The sequence below is a fragment of the Budorcas taxicolor genome, chromosome 1 (genome assembly GCF_023091745.1).
Source record: "Budorcas taxicolor isolate Tak-1 chromosome 1, Takin1.1, whole genome shotgun sequence".
Taxonomy (NCBI): Eukaryota; Metazoa; Chordata; class Mammalia; order Artiodactyla; family Bovidae; genus Budorcas; species Budorcas taxicolor.
In genome coordinates this window covers 121,485,822-121,507,016 of record NC_068910.1, presented here as the reverse complement: position 1 = coordinate 121,507,016, position 21,195 = coordinate 121,485,822, and the positions used below count along the sequence as shown (strand labels likewise).

Sequence of the window (21,195 nt, the reverse complement as noted above, 5' to 3'; positions counted from 1 at the left end):
TTTAAATATTATTATAAAAGTAGGCTAGTCAATCGCAGAAGTAAAGAAGTAGTTTTCATTCCTTAAAGTCTCAAAGTTTAGAGTCATAAAATGTTGGCCTCTGTTTCACCTTTCGTTATGGTTTCTTAAGGGGCTGATCTCCATCTTACGTTGACTGATGTTGTAACTGCCATATTCCACCAAAAGCGGCTTGTCCGAAAGCCTTGAACTGCACTGCAGCTGAACGTGAACCAGAGGACTGGGCACGCGGAAAATCGTCTGGTGATCCATGTAGGAGCCGCAGTACCTGCCAGCAAGGGTTGGGGGCACACAGTATGAGACTGTGTCAACTGCTTGTTGACCAAACTCACTGATACTTTGGTCATTTGAGCTTTGTAAACAGAGATGCTTATAGTAACGCTGATGGTAGTCATCCGTCCTATGCCAAGTTATTGTGACTGAGTCACTTCTGTCCCCTCGACAGGGAAGCCCACAAATAAAACAACAGCAGTGCTCTAAACATTATTACCTATTACTTTCCTCACCAATACTTAAAACTGGAAGAAACATGGGTTTATATCTCTTAGTCTTCTCTCTTCTTTCAGCATATATATAACAGTCTAACAAAAAAAAGAATTGCCTACTTTGTTCGGCTACCAACCTCTCTACAGAACAGAGTAGAATCCACCAACTAAAATTAAAAGCATGCAAAAAATTTCAGCAACACTTAAAACAAAAGACAACAATATTTCAGTCTAAATTGAATTCTGGTGAACTTCAGGGCTTGTCCTTGGCAAAGTTTCAAAATAGTGATATCTAGCTGCAATATTTGCCTACTTCAATTTCTTCTTATCAGCTAGGAGAAAATGTCCCTCTTATTAGTAATTTTTATTATATGAGCACTATGGTTAGTGGAACATGAAGTATAATTATTAATACACTGGGTACCCATGGTATGTTAGGCTCTGCCCTGTGTGGTCAAGACTTTTCCAGGTGAAATATGTAAGTTTCCAAAGGGAACCAATAAACACTAGGCTTGAGGGGGGTCATTCTCCTTTGGAATCTGTGAATGGCAATCACTCCAGGTCCCCAAAGCATTTGGGAACCACACATGTTCCATGGATCAGATGCTGTTGTTCAGTGGGAAGATCCTATCATTTCACAGATCAAAATAAGTGAAGTGAAAGTCACTCAGTCGTGTCCAACTCTTTGCAACCCCAAGGACTATACAGTCCATGGAATTCTCCAGGCCAGAATACTGGAGTGGGTAACCCTTCCCTTCTCCAAGGGATATTCCCAACCCAGGGATCAAACCCAAGTCTCCTGCATTACAGGTGGATTCTTTACCAACTGAGCTATCAGGGAAGCCCCACAATTCAAAGCATTCATGTATATTTCAGGACGAATCTTCTGCATTTGGCTGAAGTTCAGGAGCTGATGGGTGAATATACCAGCTCTGGAGATATGAGGAGCTGCAAGGACCCAAATGGCTAAGTGGGAACCAGCATCCAAAAGGCACCTAAAAGCTGAGTCAAGCTCTTGGGTCCAGAGTCTACTCTAGGTGTTCATCTTGGAATCAGAATCCTGCTTTCTAATATGATGATGATCGTATCAGTATCTCATAGCGATTTTAACATTTACTAGAGTTTTCTTGCAAAGATGAGCCTCACTATGATGTTAAGGAGAAGTCAAGGGGAAAGGGACCTTTGAAACCTTGCTTGGGCTAGACTTTACACGGGACAGTGTGGAAGGAGGCATACTGGAAGTTCTGATGCGAAGAACTGACTCTTTTGAAAAGACTCTGATGCTGGGAAAGATTGAAGGCAGGAGGAGAAAGGGACGACAGAGGATGAGATGGTTGGATGGCATCCCTGATTCAATGGACATGAGGTTGAGTGAACTTTGGGAGTTGGTGATGGACAAGGAGCCCTGGCGTGCTGCAGTCCATGGGGTCACAAAGAGTCGGACACAACTGAGTGACTGAACTGATAGTGGTAGTTTATGAAATGAATGTAAAATAAAGTGAGAGATTGATAAGCCAAGCAAGTGTTAGTTTACATGGACAGACAGGTGACAGGTAAGAAAACTGAGATGTAAGAGGTGAAGTAATTTGTTAAAATTCAAATAGCGAATAAGAAGAGACAGGATTAGGATAGAGTTCAGTTCAGTTCAGTCGCTCTGTCGTGTCCGACTCTTTGAGACCCCATGAATTGGAGCACGCCAGGTCTCCCTGTCCATCACCAACTCCCGGAGTTCACTCAGACTCACGTCCGTCAAGTCGGTGATGCCATCCAGCCATCTCATCCTCTGTCATCCCCTTCTCCTCCTGCCCCCAATCCCTCCCACCATCAGGGTCTTTTCCAATGAGTCAACTCTTCGCATGAGGTGGCCAAAGTACTGGAGTTTCAGCTTTAGCATCAGTCCTTCCAAAGAACACCCAGAACTGATCTCCTTTAGGATGGACAGGTTGGATCTCCTTGCAGTCCAAGGGACTCTCAAGAGTCTTCTCCAACACCACAGTTCAAAAGCATCAATTCTTCAGCATTTCAACAGATACTAAATCTTTACACTTTCTAACAAACCAACTGCCTTCCTCTCAGGAACTTGGTTGTACAAAGCTTTGAGGGAGGGTTATTCCTTTTTCAGGTTTGTATACTGCATTCCAGTTGCCCTGAGCACTCATACGCTACCCCGTGTTCTCTAAATTTAGGATCACCAGGCTTCCTGGTATCAGCATTGCTTTTTCTTCCTTCTCTACTATAGTTCCAAAGCTTTTAGGCTACTTAGCAGCAAAGTGTCAGAAATTAGTTCAATTAGAGCCTTTCTGATGAAAAGAACTGATAATGAAAAGGGCTGGCATTTAAAATCCTTTGGATACCACTAGTATCAAAAGAATCTGATAGGATTTCAGCCAACCCACAAGACAAGGGGAAGAACTGGCCCTTCAGGAAAAGTATTTAGGGCAGAGAGCTTTCCCGGTATTTGTGGGAGGAAACCGTCCATATTTTGGCAGCAATACATCGTGAGTGGTAGAGGTTGTTACTTCGGTGAGGGAAGTATCCCATTTTTCAAAGGACTGCTTTAAGCATATAAGTTTACAAAAGATTTCTAAAGATTTGTGTTCTGGACCTCTAATTAAATACCAAAATGCAGTATCTTTAAAGCCTTGGGGCATATTCACAGTATTTATGCATCTGATGTCATTTCCTCAGCAATCTTAATCATATTAATCATAGTTAATATATTTTGATGTATGATAAGCATCATTTCTCTGAATGCTTACTGAAAAAAACTCCACTTTATTACCTCATTTTACAGACTGACAAGCAAAGCAATTAAATAATTTGTCCTAGTTAATATAGCTACTAAATAACAGGGCTGCAACTTGAACCTAGGTCTTCTGCCTCCTGCATAATAGACACTTGATTCAAAAATACTTTCCAAGGGAGTACAGGCCACATATTAATAATGGCTCCAAGAAAACCTTTAAAACAAGCAGAAAATAAAAGTAAAAATGCTAGTCTCTGAGTAATGTCTGACTCTATGTGACTCCATGTCCTCTAGCCCGCAAGGCTCCTCTGCCCATGGAATTCTCCAGGCAAGAATACTGGAGTGGGTAGCCATTTCCTCCTCCAGGGGATCTTTCTGACCCAGATATCAAATCCGGGTCTCTTGGAAAATCATCTAAGAGTCTAAAGAAAATAGAAGAAGTTTGCTCAGAAACTTCTGAGCAGAAAGGGAAGGTTTCATTCATGGAAGAGCAAGGAGCAAAGAGTCAGCAGACAGATTTCTCAGGCTAACTTCACAAGTATCTTTAAAGTAAACTGAGAAGCTAATTGGCAAAAACAGGGCATCCTGTAATTTTTTAAAATATGAGACCTATTTTAACTTTAGAAGCAAATAAACAGTAGGAACAACTAAAGAATGAATTAAGGGAAAGAGTGAGGACTTACTAGGTCAATTCAGGAAGCCCAGACACCTAGATTTCTCTCAGTTTCTTTCTCCTATGGCACAGAATTGGCTAATGGTTTCTAGCTTTTATAATCACCAAGGCTTCTCTTTACTATTTTCCTTCAGGACTGCAATGCCTTATCTACCAATTATTCTTGCAAAGTACAGAGTGTGTATATCCATAGCGCAACAGCACAGAGCAGTGATGGAAACAGGGATTTATGAATCCTGGCTTAATACTTTATGAGCTGAGCAACCTAGAGAAAATTACTTAACTCCTATATTTTCAGTTCCCCTGTCTGTAAATAGCAAAGTGAAAACTCTTTGGAGAGAAGAAATCCAAGGCTTTAAACTTCTGGGCAAGGCTTTTCATTAAATTCTTCATATATGGTAAACACTTACATGTGCTCATTGATTTCCCACCATCCATGGTCACAGCCTTTCATACTCTTCTTGGTTATTGAATAGTTATGGAATTTCAGTGCTATGCCAAGAGTTGACAGGGGAGACTATGAAAAACAAAGGTAAGTCAGTGTCAGAAAAATGATTCAATTGAAGAATGTGTTTCAGACGAAGATTTTGTTACTTGGAACTCACTCCCTGGGCTTGCTGTTTTAAAGGCAGTTTATTCTTTGTGCCCTGTGGCACTTGGTGAGGTAGACCAGTTGCCCTGAACATGCCGACCCAAGGAAAATATGAGGGAGATGGAAGTGAACCACTCAGTGCTTAGGGAGCAGCTGTGAGACACCAGTGTGATAAACCTGGGATAGACGCATTAGTTCATCTCTACATTTCTGCTTCCTCCTAGTAAATGAGCTCAACTTTGAAAACACCCACTTGTTAGCAAGTGTACACACTTTCCTCCCTGGATACAATAATGTCATAGTTTATTAAGACACTATTCTGATTCTTTAGAAAAGGGAAGAATGAATCAATATCCTCTTTATAGTAAACCTTGGTATTCCGGAAGGCAGTAAATGAGTCACCACTATTATCAGAAAAGATCAAACGCGAGAAGTAGTTTCCTATTTGGTACATGCACAAGTGAACACACACACAAAATGCAACTGGCCTTGTTGTGGTATTGTATGCTACGCACATACAGCACATCTGATATGCCACAATACTTGTTTTATGTTTGATCCAGGGATTAAGAGTGAGTTCTCACATTTTAGAGAGTAGAATTTTGGTTTCCTTATTTTCAAGTTTTAATTCTATCCAAGTTAGATAAGAGATTATTTATTGCAGTGTAGCTTTTAAGTTTTTAATTTACCAAGAATTTTGTTGTGATCAAATGTATGAAGTCGCCAAGGTCATTTTGCAAAGGAAGGTAATTTCTGTTTATACATATATTACCACACTTATTATTTGTATGATTTAATACTCTTCCTAGCCTTATTTGTTGACCTCCGCCCTCACTGCCTCTATCATGAGCCAAGAAAAAGAAAAACCTCTTATTGAAGCACTCTCCACTTCTCTGTGTACTTCCTATAAGTTTTACAAGCAATAATACTATGTCCTTTGGTGTATAAATACTTGTAGTTCTTAGATCCCTGGGTGGATTGTCTTCTTTATCACTGTAGATTGCCTTCCTTTTCTCACTGCATGCCCTGATTTAAGCGTTGTCTGGCGTTAAGGTTGAGATCTCTGCTTTCTTATTGATTATGTGGTCTGGTATAAATGCCTATTTTTATTTTCAGATTTAGTAAATCACTTTTTAAATTCATTTTGTGTTTTAAAAACAGCATATAGGTAAGTTTTAGGCAATATTTTGCGATTCGACCTTACTGTCTTGTTCTTTTAACATATGAATTTTGTCCATTGGCTGTTATTTCTCTGACAGACATTTGGTTTTTCAGTTATGTCATCATATTTCACGTTACAGTTTCTTTGCCGTGTGGTGTGCTTCTTTCTAATCTGTGTTTAAATATAGTAGATTTTCCCCTTTAGCCTACCTTTGAGAGGGAATGGGTTGGGTACTTTGTGACTCCGATTTAAATGTCACAACATCACCGTTAGGCAGGTAGTATGATACCCATCCTACAGAAGAAGAACTCTAGGCTAACCAAAAACAAGTAACCTTCCCAAGGTTAAGAAATGACCTACTCCTGCATGTCCAAACCAGTCCTGCATGTCTCTGAAGGCCTCCTTTTCCTTAGTCCCAAGTAGAGATCCATGTTAGGAACTCAACAGGATTGTTTTTTATTCACCATAAGACTCATGAGAACACATATCACATTTTTTCCACTTGTCATCTATTTCTTTATACTAAAAAAAAAAAAATGCAAACTAAGAGATAGTAAACTCTTCAAAGAATCAATTAAATTGTACAGCATAAGAACATATTCCCGTGTAATCCTCCACTAACAAACTCGCTTAGGCATTTTCACTGAGTCCCAGGGCACCAAAACAAAATGGCTTTATAGGCACCACTACCCCCTCTCCCCAGAACAAAGCCTGACTACAGTGAAATGAAATATGTCCCCTTGCACACTAATTCCACTGACACAGAATGGCACACTTTCTACTTTCAGACCCAGATTAACCAGGAGGAGCTGTTGATATTACTGTGATACATGGAGGGGCAAAGGGCAGTTTCACAAAGCGTTGCAAGTTATTTTGACAAATGAACAAGAAACATGAACAACCTACTAAGTGCACTATCTCCTTCTACGTCCTATACTCTCTATTCCCATTGGCCAGCCCCTGCCTTTTCTTTGTGAACTTGAACCAAGTAAGGGGAGGAATTTTCCTGATCTGGACCTGCTGTATTTAAATATTTCTCTAGTCAATGATGATGACAGAATGCAGGACATGCCTTATCTTCAGTTACCCCTAGCTCGCCAATGGTTGTGTCCACACAGCTCAGATGAACTTCAGATGAACACTGGAGAATTCTGCAGCAAAGATGCTTGCCACAGAAGCATGGAAGAGAGATTTCCTTCTGGGAATCCCATCTGACATGAGGAGGTGAACGCCCATGGCCCACGGTGATCCCTGCTTGTGTCGGGCAGAACATACCTAATTGTACAGGGTGTTTGGCTGATAATATCTGTGATAAAACAACTCAGAAGACAGCTTCTTTCTTTGCTTCTGAGACTCTAAAGCAAAACTGATCATTTGGAGAAGAGAAACGGAAGAGAGGGAGGTGAATGTTCAGTGAAGTGATCGTTATGACACACAGGGGAGCTGAACATCTCTGTTGTTGTTTTTCAGTCGCCCAGTTGTGTCCTACTCTTTGCAGCCCCATGGGCTGCAGCACACTAGGGCTGCCTGTCCCTCACCATCACCCAGAGTTTGCCCAAGTTCATGTTCATTGTATCAGTGATGCCATCTAGCCGTCTCATTGCCTGATACCCCCTTCTCCTTCTGCCCTCGATCTATCCCAGCATCAGGGACTTTTCCAATGAGTTGTCTATTTGCATCAGATGACCAAAATATACTGGAGCTTCAGCTTTAGCATCAGTCCTTCCAGTGAATATTCAGGGTTGCTCTCCCTTAAGATTGAATAGTTTGATCTCCTTGCTGTCCAAGGGACTTTTAGGAGTCTTCTCCAGAAGCACAGTTTGAGGGCATCAGTTCTTTGGCTTTCTGCCTTCTTTAGGGTCTGAACATCTTTAGGAGCCCAGAAAAGCAGGGGCTGCTGAATTTATTTATGGAGGAGGCATGATTCCTTCTAATTCCACGTGGATTGCTCACTATTGGAGTGGCTTCTGGCAAATGATTTGCCCCCATTTCTGTTTTCTTATCTATAAACCATAACTAGAGTATCTACCCTACATCAGAGCTATATTTTGAGGAGCAAAATGTATGTGTGCTGAAAGCACTAAAGTACTAGACAAAAGTGGGGCTTTCCAGGTGGCACTAGTGAGCAGTAAGAGACTTGGTTATATCCCTGGGTTGGGAAGATCCCCTGGAGAAGGGCGTGGCAACCCACTCCAGTACTCTTGCCTGGAAAATCCCACGGTCAGAGAGACTAGTGGGCTACAGTCCATGGGGTCACAAAGAGTCGAAGCCACTGAGCACACTAAACAAAAGTAGACCACATATTATAACCTCAAAGTCCTTTTTTCGTTTTTCTGATTTAATATCTCCCTTCTCTGTAGTCTACAAGCTCTGCCAAGGACTTTGGTCACCTTGCTACTAGGCAACCCCCTACAGGTACAGTGCCTGACACGTAGCCGACAGTCTACAATTGTTCATTGAATGAACAGGAAGGAGAGCTTGGGAGAAGAATCAGGTGGGCTCTAAGTTGGAGCAAGAGTTAAACTTTCTCAGATAAATAAGACCTTAAAAACTCAGCTGAAAGTGAGTTGGCAAAGGGAATTGATTGTTCTTTGGTAGATTTGGAAATTGGACCAAGCACTAAGAAGGATGACATAATCAACTCTTGCGTAAAAAAGGTTTATCATGACTTGAGTCAGTATTTTTGCTGCTTAAGTCATCTGGTTCTTAATCATTTTTAATAAAGGCAAAGTTATTTTGCAGGTGACAAATTATTTTTTACATGATTTCCATTCCGAAGCATGCTCTCACGCAGCTATCAGTGGCTGCTCAAAGCTTTCTAAGGAAGGAACAGCTTTATTTAACCTTCACATTGAGAAGGACTGACCTTGATCTCTGAGAAATGGTGTCATCCCAAAAGTCTGTCCCCAGTATTTCCTGTCTCTCATTTCCCATTTCCCACCCCCAGGCTCTTTTCCTTATGAAGATTTCCTTTTATTCAGCATTTCTAACCCTTGATTCAGTGAAACAGAAAGTGATATGATATTTGTATTTGTTCAGTTCAGTTCAGTTGCTCAGTCATGTCTGACTCTGCAACCCCACGAATCGCAGCACGCCAGGCCTCCCTGACCATCACCAACTCCCGGAGTTCACTCAGATTCACGTCCATCGAGTCAGTGAGGCCATCCAGCCATCTCATCCTCTGCCGTCCCCTTCTCCCCTTGCCCCCAATCCCTCCCAGCATCAAAGTCTTTTCCAGTGAGTCAATTCTTCGCATGAGGTGGCCAAAGTACTGGAGTTTCAGCTTTAGCATCATTCCTTCCAAAGAAATCCCAGGGCTGATCTCTTTCAGAATGGACTGGTTGGATCTCCTTGCAGTCCAAGGGACTCTCAAGAGTCTTCTCCAATACCAGAGTTCAAAAGCATCAATTCATCGGTGCTCAGCCTTCTTCGCAGTCCAACTCTCACATCCATACATGACCACAGGAAAAACCATAGCCTTGACTAGACGGACCTTAGTCGGCAAAGTAATGTCTCCGCTTTTGAATATGCTATCTAGGTTGGTCATAACTTTCCTTCCAAGGAGTAAGCGTCTTTTAATTTCATGGCTGCAGTCACCATCTGCAGTGATTTTGGAGCCCAAAAAAAATAAAGTCTGACACTGTTTCCACTGTTGCCCCATCTATTTCCCATGAAGTGATGGGACCAGATGCCATGATCTTCATTTTCTGAATGTTGAGATTTAAGCCAACTTTTTCACTCTCCTCTTTCACTTTCATCAAGAGGCTTTTTAGTTCCTCTTCACTTTCTGCCATAAGGGTAGTGTCATCTGCATATCTGAGGTTATTGATATTTCTCCCAGCAATCTTGATTCCAGCTTGTGTTTCTTCCAGTCCAGCGTTCCTCATGATGTACTCTGCATATAACTTAAATAAGCAGGGTGACAATATACAGCCTTGACGTACTCCTTTTCCTATTTGAAACCAGTCTGTTGTTCCATGTCCAGTTCTAACTGTTGCTTCCTGACCTGCATACAGATTTCTCAAGAGATAGGTCAGGTGGTCTGGTATTCCCATCTCTTTCAGAATTTTCCACAGTTTATTGTGATCCACACAGTCAAAGGCTTAGGCATAGTCAATAAAGCAGAAATAGATGTTTTTCTGGAACTCTCTTGCTTTTTTCGATGATCCAGCAGATGTCGGCAATTTGATCTCTGGTTCCTCTGCCTTTTCTAAAACCAGCTTGAACATCTGGAAGTTCACAGTTCACATATTGCTGAAACTTGGCTTGGAGAATTTTGAGCATGACTTTACTAGCATGTGAGATGAGTGCAATTATGCGGTAGTTTGAGCATTCTTTTGCATTGCCTTTCTTTGGGATTGGAATGAAAACTGACATTTTCCAGTCCTGTGGCCACTGCTGAGTTTTCCAAATTTGCTGGCATATTGAGTGCAGCACTTTCACAGCATCATCTTTCAGGATTTGAAATGGAATTTCACCTCCATGAGCTTTGTTCGTAGTGATGCTTTCTAAGGCCCACTTGACTTCACATTCCAGAATGTCTGCCTCTAGATGAGTGATCACACCATCATGATTATCTGAGTCGTGAAGATCTTTTTTGTACAGTTCTTCCATGTATTCTTGCCACCTCTTCTTAATATCTTCTGCTTCTGTTAGGTCCATACCTTTTCTGTCCTTTATTGAGCCCATCTTTGCATGAAATGTTCTCTTGGTATCTCTGATTTTCTTGAAGAGATCTCTAGTCTTTCCCATTCTGTTCTTTTCCTCCATTTCTTTGCATTGATCGCTGAAGAAGGCGTTCTTATCTTTTTTTGCTATTCTTTGGAACTCTGCATTCAGATGCTTTTATCTTTCCTTTTCTCCTTTGGTTTTCACCTCTCTTCTTTTCACAGCTATTTGAAAGGCCTCCCCAGACAGCCATTTTGCTTTTTTGCATTTCTTTTCCATGGGGATGGTCTTGATCCCTGAAACCTTACACAGAAAACTAGTCAATCTAATCACACTAGGACCACAGCCTTGTCTAACTCAATGAAACTAAGCCATGCCAGGAGAAGGGAATGGCAAACCACTTCAGTATTCTTGCCTTGAGAACCCCATGAACAGTATGAAAAGGCAAAAGGATAGGATACTGAAAGAAGAACTCCCCAGGTCAGTAGGTACCCAACACGCTACTGGAGATCAGTGGAGAACTAACTCCAGAAAGAATGAAGGGATGGAGCCAAAGCAAAAACAATACCCAGCTGTGGATGTGACTGGTGATAGAAGCAAGGTACAAGGCTGTAAAGAGCAATATTGCATAGGAACCTGGACTGTCAGGTCCATGAATCAAGGCAAATTGGAAGTGGTCAAACAAGAGATCGCAAGAGTGAATATCGACATTCTAGGAATCAGCGAACTAAAATGGACTGGAATGGGTGAATTTAACTCAGATGACCATTATATCTACTACTGCGGGCAGGAATACCTCAGAAGAAATGGAGTAGCCATCAGAGTCAACAAAAGAGTCCAAAATGCAGTACTTGGATGCAATCTAAAAAACGACAGAATGATCTCTGCTCGTTTCCAAAGCAAACCATTCAATATCACAGTTATCCAAGTCTATGCCCCAACCAGTAACGCTGAAGAAACTGAAGTTGAATGGTTTTATGAAGACCTACAAGACCTTTTAGAACTAACATGCAAAAGAGATGTCCTTTTCATCATAGGGGACTGGAATGCAAAAGTAGGAAGTCAAGAAACACCTGGAGTAACAGGCAAATTTGGCCTTGGAATGCAGAATGAAGCAGGGCAAAGACTAATACAGTTTTGCCAAGAAAATGCACTCGTCATAGCAAACACCTTCTTCCAACAACACGAAAGACTCTACACATGGACATCACCAGATGGTCAACATCTAAATCAGATTGATTATATTCTTTGCAGCCAAAGATGGAGAAGCTCTATACAGTCAAAAAACACAAGACCAGGAGCTGACTGTGGCTCAGATCATGAACTCCTTATTACCAAATTCAGGCTTAAATTGAAGAAAGTAGGGAAAACCGCTAGACCATTCAGGTATGACCTAAATCAAATCCCTTATGATTATACAGTGGAAGTGAGAAACAGATTTAAGGGCCTAGATCTGATAGATAGAGTGATTTTTATTTGTACCTTAAACTAAAACTTAATCACAGCAATGTTTAGGAACTTTTAAGTTATACATGGGATCAATAGCTGTGTTACCTCAAAAAGAATTTCAAAATCACCTGGAGGTTTTAGAAATGGAGTCTTTCTTGTTCTGTGTGTTTAGTCACAGTCATGTCTGACCCTTTGCAGTTCCAGGGACTATAGCCCTCCTAGCTCCTCTGCCCTTTTATTTCCCAGGCAAGAATACTGGAGTAGGTTGCCATTTCCTACTCCAGGGAATATTCTCGACCCAGGGATGGAACTTGCGTCTCTTGTGTTTCCTGCGTCTCCTACATTGACAGGCAGATTCTTTATCACTAGCACCACCTGGGAAACCCCTTTCTTATTCTAGATATTATATAGAAGATAACTGTTCATTAAAGAGATTGAAGAGACAGATTTGATGTCTTTCCCTCCTCTTTCCCCAGCCCTTCTCATCTTCTCTTTCCCTCTTCCCGCCTCCCCCACCTTCATATTAGCTAGCCACCTGAAGCTCTGAGCTTGTGCTTCCGAGGCACCGAGAATCTGGCAGTGAGCCAGAGTTCAGCACCTTTATGTCTTAAATATATTTTAAATGTTTATGATAATGATTAAAAAATAATTTAAGGATGCATGCTGGCAGGACATTGACACCAAGTACAGATTTGGGTCTAATGAAATTATTTCAGTATTTAACGGTTATGACCTTGTACAAATCCTACATGAGCAGTAAGCAGGCTCCTGCCTGGGAGACTTTGCCTTGGCTTTTCCCTTTGCCTGCAACACTGTTGCCCTCAGCACACACCAGGTTAGTTCCCTTGTGTCTCAGGGTTCTGTGCAAATGTCCCCTTGTCAGTGAGGCTTTCCCTGATCATCCTATTTGAGACAACAAATCCCTGACTTCCTACCTTTCACACCCCCACCCCGACTCCGCTACAAAGCCCCTCCCCAGCTTCATTCTCCACAGCATTCTACCATCATGGAATGCGCTATAAACATTTTTGTTGCTGTTGTTCAGGTGCTTGGTCATGTCCAATTCTTTGTAAGTCCATGGACTGCGCACACCAGGCCTCCCTGTCCTTCACCATCTCCTAGCAAACATGTTTGCTCAGGCTCATGTCTGTTGAGTTGGTAATGCCATCCAACCATCTTATCCTCTGCCACCCTCTTCTCCTTTCCCAGCATCAGGGTCTTTTCAAATGACCCTTCACATCAGGTGGCCAAAGTATTGGAGCTTCAGCATCAGTCCTTAAAATGAATATTTAGGGTTAATTTCCTTTAGGATTGACTGGTTTCATCTCCTTGCAGTCCAAGGGACTCTTAAGAGTCTTCTCCAGCACCACAATTCCAAAGCATCAATTCTTAAGTTCCAGCATTCTTTATGTCCAACTCTCACATTTGCACATGACTACTGGAAAAGCCATGGCTTTCACTCTATGGATCTTTAAACATTTTACTTGTTTATTTGGTTGTCACCCGACTCCCTCTACTTTATAGTGAATTCCCTGAGAGCAGAGCTTGTGTGTGTGTGTGTGTGTGTGTGTGTTTGTCAGACTTCATGGATCCTAGTGTCTAGAATACTGCCTGACACATAGCAGGCATTTAATAACAACATGCTGATTGAATGCAAGCTAGACAGTGCCTGCTGCTTACATCCAATATCTACATCTCATAGACACTGGACGGTCTCACAAAAATTCCTTCATATGCATACGCTGGAAAAGCAAAGGTGACACCTTGCCCTGTCTCCCTCTACTGCTGCTGCTGCTAATTTGCTTCAGTCATGTCCGCCTCTGCACGACCCCAGAGGCAGCAGCCCACCAGGCTCCTCCGTCCCTGGGATTCTCCAGGCAAGAACACTGGAGTGGGCTGCCATTTCCTTCTCCAGTTATCTCCCGCTACATGAATATTAAGTTGAAGAAGGAAAAATAGGTAACAAACTGAGATTTTTAAAACAAACAGAGAAACAAACAAAAACCAGGAACTCCCTGTCTAGCACTAGAAGAAGTTGTATATATTTCATATAAATTTGTACTGATTTGTTTATACAATGATATATATGTTTTTTGTTTGTTTTAATCACTAAATCGTGTCTGACTTTTTGCAACCCCATGGACTGTAGCCTTCAAGGCTCCTCTGTCCATTGGATTCCCCAGACAAGAATACTGGAGTGGGTTGCCATTTCTTGCTTAATTCAATTTTTATTTTTTAAATTATTCTTGCCAATGAAGTAATTAAAAATTAATAATAAATGAGCTCGATCATAATAAAATAAGTTGTTTGATCCTATAATAATGTCTTTGCATTTTTCAATCTGAGCCATCAGGGAAGCCCCTGGAATATTCGAGTGGGTAGCCATTCCCTTCTCCAGGGAATCTTCCCAATCCAGGGTCTTCCACATTGCAGGCAGATTCTTTACCATCTGAGCCACCAGGGAAGCCTGCATTTTTTAATACAAACAAAATAAGAAACTGGACAAGTAAGCTCCAGGCTGCAAACAGCAGTTAATTTGTGGGAAACAAGCTGAAATTACAACAAACTTGAATGTTATAGGTAAAATATTTTAATAAAGCTTAAATATTATAAAACTAACATTCTTTTCAATAATTTAAACAATCAGTATAATTAAATTCAGAAATAAATTGTTACTAAGAATAAGATAACAATATTTTTTCTAAGATAGTGGTAAAACTAGGCTACCTGAAATTTCCAGGTACACTTGCATTTCGGAGGATAGTAGCTTGGGTAATATGGACTTGAAAATTTCCCTTCAAAACCAGTGATTTCTTTGACCAACACTGTGTTTTCACATTCTGAAAAAAATATCCAGTAACACACAGTGATTTGCAGTTGTGAAATTATGAGAAATAACTAGTATACATTTCTTTAATTATAAATACACATTCTCTTGACCAATAAATACTTATCTTTGAAATGTAAACTACTTTTTAAAAAGATATAGTACCCTAGGATATATAGCTATTATATTCTTCAAAGTTTACACTTGTTTTCAAAAATTTTATTTTGGTTACAGATCTATAGGATGCTATTTCTTTCTTTAAAATACATGGTTTAAATATATTTTTTCTTCCAGTTTAATTTTAATTTAAATATTAAATTAAAATAATAATAATTAAAATTAGAGCTATAATTAAAATATTAACCCTGTGTATATATTTTGACATACAGCACTATAAATATATATTTCTAAAGCTCTGAGTTAATTTTGTTCAAATTAGTGTGTATTTGTTATCAAGGGTATACCCAGTTTACGTAACATGTTACACTCTTTAAGACAATCTAAACATCTATTCTTACTGATATGGTCATCCTTCTGCTGGAATATAAGCTGTCTAAGAGCACTGATTTTTTAATCTATTTTGCTTATTATTTTCCTAACACCTAAGTAGTTCCTGGCATACAACAGACATTCAATAAGTATATTTTTAGTGAACAGACAAATTCTAGTACCATATTTCTGTTATAATTCTTTTTTTAACCATTGAAGTTACAGATAACTTTCAAAGCAACAATTGAAATATCGAGTTCAATTTTGTTCAATAAATTAATTTTACATTCGGCTTTGTAAAAATTTATCAAAATGAGCCAGTGCCCTAAAATATCAATGAACCTGTAGCTCTCACCATCTATTTAAGCCAAATTCTCTTCCCTCCTCACCCTCATCTCCCATTCTGATCTTTCTGTTGATGTTCATAATGAAGTCAGCAAAATCTGTAAGATTTGAGCAGTTTCCAAGGCAACAAATGTTACAAAAACATGAGAGTTTCAGTAAGGGCTCTTTTCATTCTGTTCTGTTTGACCATTTCAACCCAAGTCAAAAAAAGAAGAATGAAGGGAAAGGTCACTTTGTGCTCACTAGAAAACCTCTGGGTTTTGCATCACAAGCACCTTCTAGGATGGCATTCATGTGCACGCATGCTAAGTCACTTCAGTTGTGTCCGACTCTTTGCGACTTTATGGACTGTAGCCTGCCAGGCTCCTCTGTTCATGGGATTCTCCAGGCAAGAACACTGGAATGGGTTGTCACATCCTCTTGCAGGGGACGTTCTTGGCCCAGGGATCAAACCCACATCTCTTATGTCTCCTGCATTGGCAGGCTGCTTCTTTAGACTAGCACCACCTGGGAAGCCTGGTACACGTGTGCATTATTGTAAATGAGAATTCACAAAAGAATGTGCTAAAAGGATGTGCTCTACCACACTACTGTCCCTCAGCTCCAAACCCATCCCTCTCTGCTCTTCAAGGCTGGTCTGGCACTCTGCAAACTTCTTTCTTTTACCCCCTGATAGACTCTGCCAGAGGGCTTCCCAGGAGGCACTAGCGGTAAAGAATCCACTTGCCAATGCAGGAGACGTGAGAGATGAGGGTTCGATCCCTGGGTCGGGAAGATCCCCTAGAGAGGGCATGGCAACCCACTTCAGTATTCTTGCCGGGAGGATCCCATGGACACAAGAGACTAGAGGACTACAGCCCGTAGGGTTGCAAAGAGTCGGACTGAAGCAATTTAGCAGACAAGTATAGTAAGGGGTGCTAAAGAGAGGCTAGAAATCTGGAGAGGAAGAACAGGACTTGTGTGTTTCTTATTTCTGGGAGTGTCACCCCAGCAATGCCACTTCACCCCTGCAGGTTCTCTTCCTTCTTGTAGCAGAGTTGAATACTGCTAGCAGTTTTCCCACTTCCACTTTATTGTGTCTCCCTGAAAGACCAGCTCAGCTGTCTCGCACCCTCCCCTCAGAGGCCTGGGTCCCAACTTAATGAACTTCCAAAATCATAGACATGAACACCAGCTAGGCAGGACCCCCTCCTCAGAGGCCTGAATTTCATTCCACAGACCGTCTCCTCCAAGTCCTAAACTGTAATCACTCCAATTGCTTTTATTTGTTCCTCCAACTCTACCAATGGTAGTTGCTTCCTACATGTGTTACAAATGTAATAACTTACAGTCTTTTTGTTTTCATGTTTTTATGGGATTTTTTTTTTTTTTTGCCTTTTGAGATACCCATTTTCATACCTCTACAACTGAGCTAACAGTTTTGTATATTAAATCCTCTCTGTTAGAATAACTAATAAAAGATGCCCCTCTTCTGATCAGACCCTGACTCAGGATCCTGACGTAATGCAACTAGTATTACAACATAGCCTCAGGAGAGATATGACTGGAGTATCTTATCAAAACAAGTATTTCTCATAACTTATTTCAACTGGGAAAGACTTACTTTGTTCTGGAATGACTTCAAAATATGCCCGAATTCCTGATAGCCTCCATACCTGAGGAGACTTAAATGTCACCAACATGAGATTATTTGTGGAAACAAATGATTTTAATGTTCTTGTAGGTTCACAAATTCTGAAACCAGATAACAAAACAAAAGTGCATAAATAATACGTTGTTGAGGGTTGGACCTTCATCCCCACTAATTCTGCACATTTCTTGGGCCATCTGCACGATTCTCATGTTTTGGACTTTGCCAGCCAGGTCTTCATCAGTTAGTTGCCACAGGACACTACAGATGGAGGGGAGCTGATATAGGTACAGAAATTTTTGTCCAGTGACTATGGAAGAATGCTCCTGGATGGCTGTCACTGGACCCTCCTTGAGAGCAAACAAGGTATACCTGAAGGGTATTTAATGGCAAAATTCAATAGCTCTTCACCAGGGAAAACTGGGTTTGAAACTTAGCTCCATCACTTAACTGAGCAATGAAGTAACTAATTCCTCATAAATGACAGTTTCACAACTCTGAAATGGTAGTAATAATAATAGTATACTCCTCATAGCATTGTGATGGGGATTAAATGAGATAATAACTAACTGTGTCTGGGAATACTGAAAAGAAACCAATAACAATGATTGAGGGATAAGAATTAGTCACAAGTACTTTTCATTACAAATTTTTAGACACTGAATTTTTAACATGTTCATTCACCACCAAAATATGAAGAAATAACACTTGCAAAAATATTATTCTATATATGCATAAAAACTATTAAAAATGATAGGATAACTTGTATGTCTTTTAGCACAATGAGTAAAAATAACAAATTCTTAATAAAGCCTACTGACATTACTAGGTTATCAAACTATTAAACAGTCACAAAAAGATGTCTACTAGTAAGTAGAAAATACTAAGATATGTATATATGTGTAGAATAATGTACATGTATGAATGAAAGAATATATGCAAAACTATAACATTTATTTTTTCTGGGTAATGGAAATGCAAAATAATTAACATTGTTTTCTCTGATTGACCTCACTTTCACATTGAACATTGTGTTATCTTTATAATTAGGAAAAATTTTATTTTTCTACAGCTATGTAATCATAACAGAATATTTATTCAAACGGGCTTCCCAGGTGGCTCTAGTGATAAAGAACCCACCTGTCAATGCAGGAGACAGAGAGTTGTGGGTTGAATCCCTGGGTCAGGAAGATCCCCTGGAGGAGGGCATATTTAAACATTCTACTGAAACAATGGCCTTCACTGTGATTGTAATGAAGTAAAATTAAGGTTCCCCACCCCCCACAAATCTGTTATATATCAAAACTACTGACCGAAGTTCCCACTGTACTGATTTTGACTGTTGTATGCTACAAGTGGAAAGAAACATTGTGTCTGATAGGCTCTGGCTAATCCATGGGGCACTAGCTAAGGCATGGGTCAATCTCCAACCTCATGAACATACACAAAAATGATTTAAAAAAATCCAAGGGCAACCCACACACTGCAAAAGAGAGACGTCATAAAAGCTCTTCTCACTTGCCCACTAGAGTGCCTGCATCATACCTGTACAAGATGGTGCTCCGGATTGGCAAGAGAGAGTCATAAATGGTCAGGGAGTCAGTGACACAGCTGTCGGCTTCAATCTGGACAGACTCTATCGAGAGTCGGATCAGATGGCCCACTATGGCCACCAGCTTGAAGTGGCACCGCAGCCTCCCTGAGGTTGTTGAAATCTCCAGAGGGTAGCGGAGAGACAGGTGATCTGCGTAGAAGTCCTGGGAGCAGCCTTTGTCTGCGGAGACAGCACTTGGTTTTGCTTTGTTTTGTTTTAAGAATGATTTTTCTAGAAATCTTTATAAAAAAATAAACAACAAAAGAGCTCACATGGAGAATATCTGCTGCTTTTGCTAGCCTAGAATCCACTCTCATATCTTCTGATAACAGTGCCTAGATTTTACTTTGAGAAACCATCCTCTACATGGCTTCATTGGGGTTAAACTCACCCCTAGATCCAGAGGTGAGCACACAATGAAGACTGACCAATCAGAGCCAAAGAAGCTGGTTCGGGAAGTGGCATATCAGCCAGTTTGAGACAATGAGACTCAGTGCCAGGACTTCTGCAGGAACTATCATGAAATATAGGTGAGGTTTTCTTTTTTTCCTTCAGGGTTGCTAAACTGATAAATTATAAGCTTGGATCTGCTGGTGGCCATTTATGCCACCACAATGGAAGAACCACTTGATGAAGCCTCAACAGAAGAAAGCAAAAATGCAGAGTCCTGATGATATTTTATCTTAGAATCTGGACCCAACCATGTCTGCAACCAACATACTCTATGTATATCCCAGTTATATGAGTCAATCAAGTTTCCTTCATGCTTAACCTAGTTTGAATATCCATTTGTCACTTGCAACTGAAAGAACACTAACAAATACCATTGAACAGGAAAGGTACAGCCAGAAAGGATATAGATTTGTAGGCAGGGACATGGGTTGGGGGAGGAAGGGCAGGGAAGAAACCACAGATAGAATTTACCAGATCCTATGGTTGAAGAGTAATCTGACCGAAGACCAGCTGCAATGAAAAAGTACATAGAAAAAAAACCTGTCAGTCCCAGAAATCAGTTTGTCAGAATTTTGCTTAGTAAAAATATTTTCAGTCATTTAAAAGCAATCAGTATATCTGAGATTTGCTTTAAAATAATCCTGTAAGGTCAAGGAAGTCATTTAGGTGTTTAGAGATCAAATAGAACAGTAAGGAGTTGATAGTTGTTGAAGCTGAATGAAGGGTGTAAGAGTTCACTAAACTATTCTCTTTACTTTTATGCTTCAAATCATCTGTGGTCACAAGTTTTAAACACTTTTTACGACAAAAAAACCAACAAAATATGAAAATAACTGCTTTTGCATCTGAAATAGTGTATGTGGTACAGAATTTTCCACTAGACATTTTCCATTCATTCATTACTTATTCCAAATACTTTTCATCTACCTACTATATGCCCGCTTATATCTATCTATCTAACTTAAATCAAAATAGAAAGGTGCATACATTTGGGGTTAAATAATAATTAAACCACTTTCCTGTTAAGACAAGTGATGGAGTTTGCGTTTTGACTGTGCTATGGAGCAGGCCATTTTGGAGCATTGGAACACACTATAGAACATAGACACAGGTCTGTCTGAACAAAGGAAGAAACAAGCAAAGTAAACCTCAGGGAAACTTTCCTTCTTCAGGACTTTGTCCCTTGGAGCCTTGGTCTGAAGATGCCTGCAGCCAAATTAAGCATAGGGGAGGGTTTGTTGTTTAGTCACTCGGTTCTATCCGACTCTTTTGTGACTCCATGGACTGTAGCCTGCCAGACTCCTCTGTCCTTGGGATATTCCAGGTAAGAATACTGGAGCAGGTTGCCACTTCCTTCTCCAAGGGATCTTCCAGTCCCAGGGATTGAATCCGTGTCTCCTACATTGTCAGGCAAGTTCTTTACCACTGAGCCACTAGGGAAGCCCCATAGGGAAGGATACACTTTAATAAATTTAATTTCATAAATATGAAGTGAAGTGAAGTGAAATCGCTCAGTCGTGTCTGACTCTTTGCAACCCCATGGACTGTAGCCTACTGGACTCCCCCGTCCATGGGATTTTCCAGGCAAGAATACTGGAGTGGGTTGTCATTTCCTTCTCCAAGGGATCTTCCCGACCCAAGGATCGAACCCGTGTCTCCCACATTGTAGGCAGACGCTTTACCATCTGAGCCACAAGGGAAGCCCTGTTACATTTTATATATTTCATAATATATTTCATAAATATGTTTGACCCTAATTCTGTTGTCTAATCATTGTATATAGCATTTAGCAACTTTCTTTATCAATGTACCTCCAGAGTCTTTAGCTAATCCTGTTCCACTGAGATTGTGGAAAAGAATACAGTCATTTCTCAATATCCACCAGGAACTGGATCCAAGACTACCCCCAAGGACACCAAAATCCAAGGACACTCAAGTCCTTTGTATAAAGTGGAATAGTATTTGCATTAAAATCCATGCACATCCTCTGGTATACTTCAGATCATCTCAAGATTACTTATAGTAGCTAATTCAACATAAATGCTGTGTAAATTTGCCAGCCTG

General features: G+C 40.5%; 1 protein-coding gene across 1 annotated transcript in view; it reads right to left on the bottom strand.

Annotated features, from left to right (window-relative positions):
• Positions 1-21,195, bottom strand: part of TMPRSS7 (transmembrane serine protease 7) — a 51,706-nt gene that overhangs the window by 14,223 nt on the left and 16,288 nt on the right. Inside the window, exons 6-11 of the mRNA XM_052643792.1 lie at positions 19,603-19,641; positions 18,630-18,858; positions 17,058-17,188; positions 14,521-14,633; positions 4,333-4,439; positions 150-286 (exon numbers count right to left, since the gene is read on the bottom strand). Of these exons, the coding sequence (XP_052499752.1) occupies positions 150-286; positions 4,333-4,439; positions 14,521-14,633; positions 17,058-17,188; positions 18,630-18,858; positions 19,603-19,641 (756 nt within the window). The remainder of the gene's footprint in view (positions 1-149; positions 287-4,332; positions 4,440-14,520; positions 14,634-17,057; positions 17,189-18,629; positions 18,859-19,602; positions 19,642-21,195) is intronic.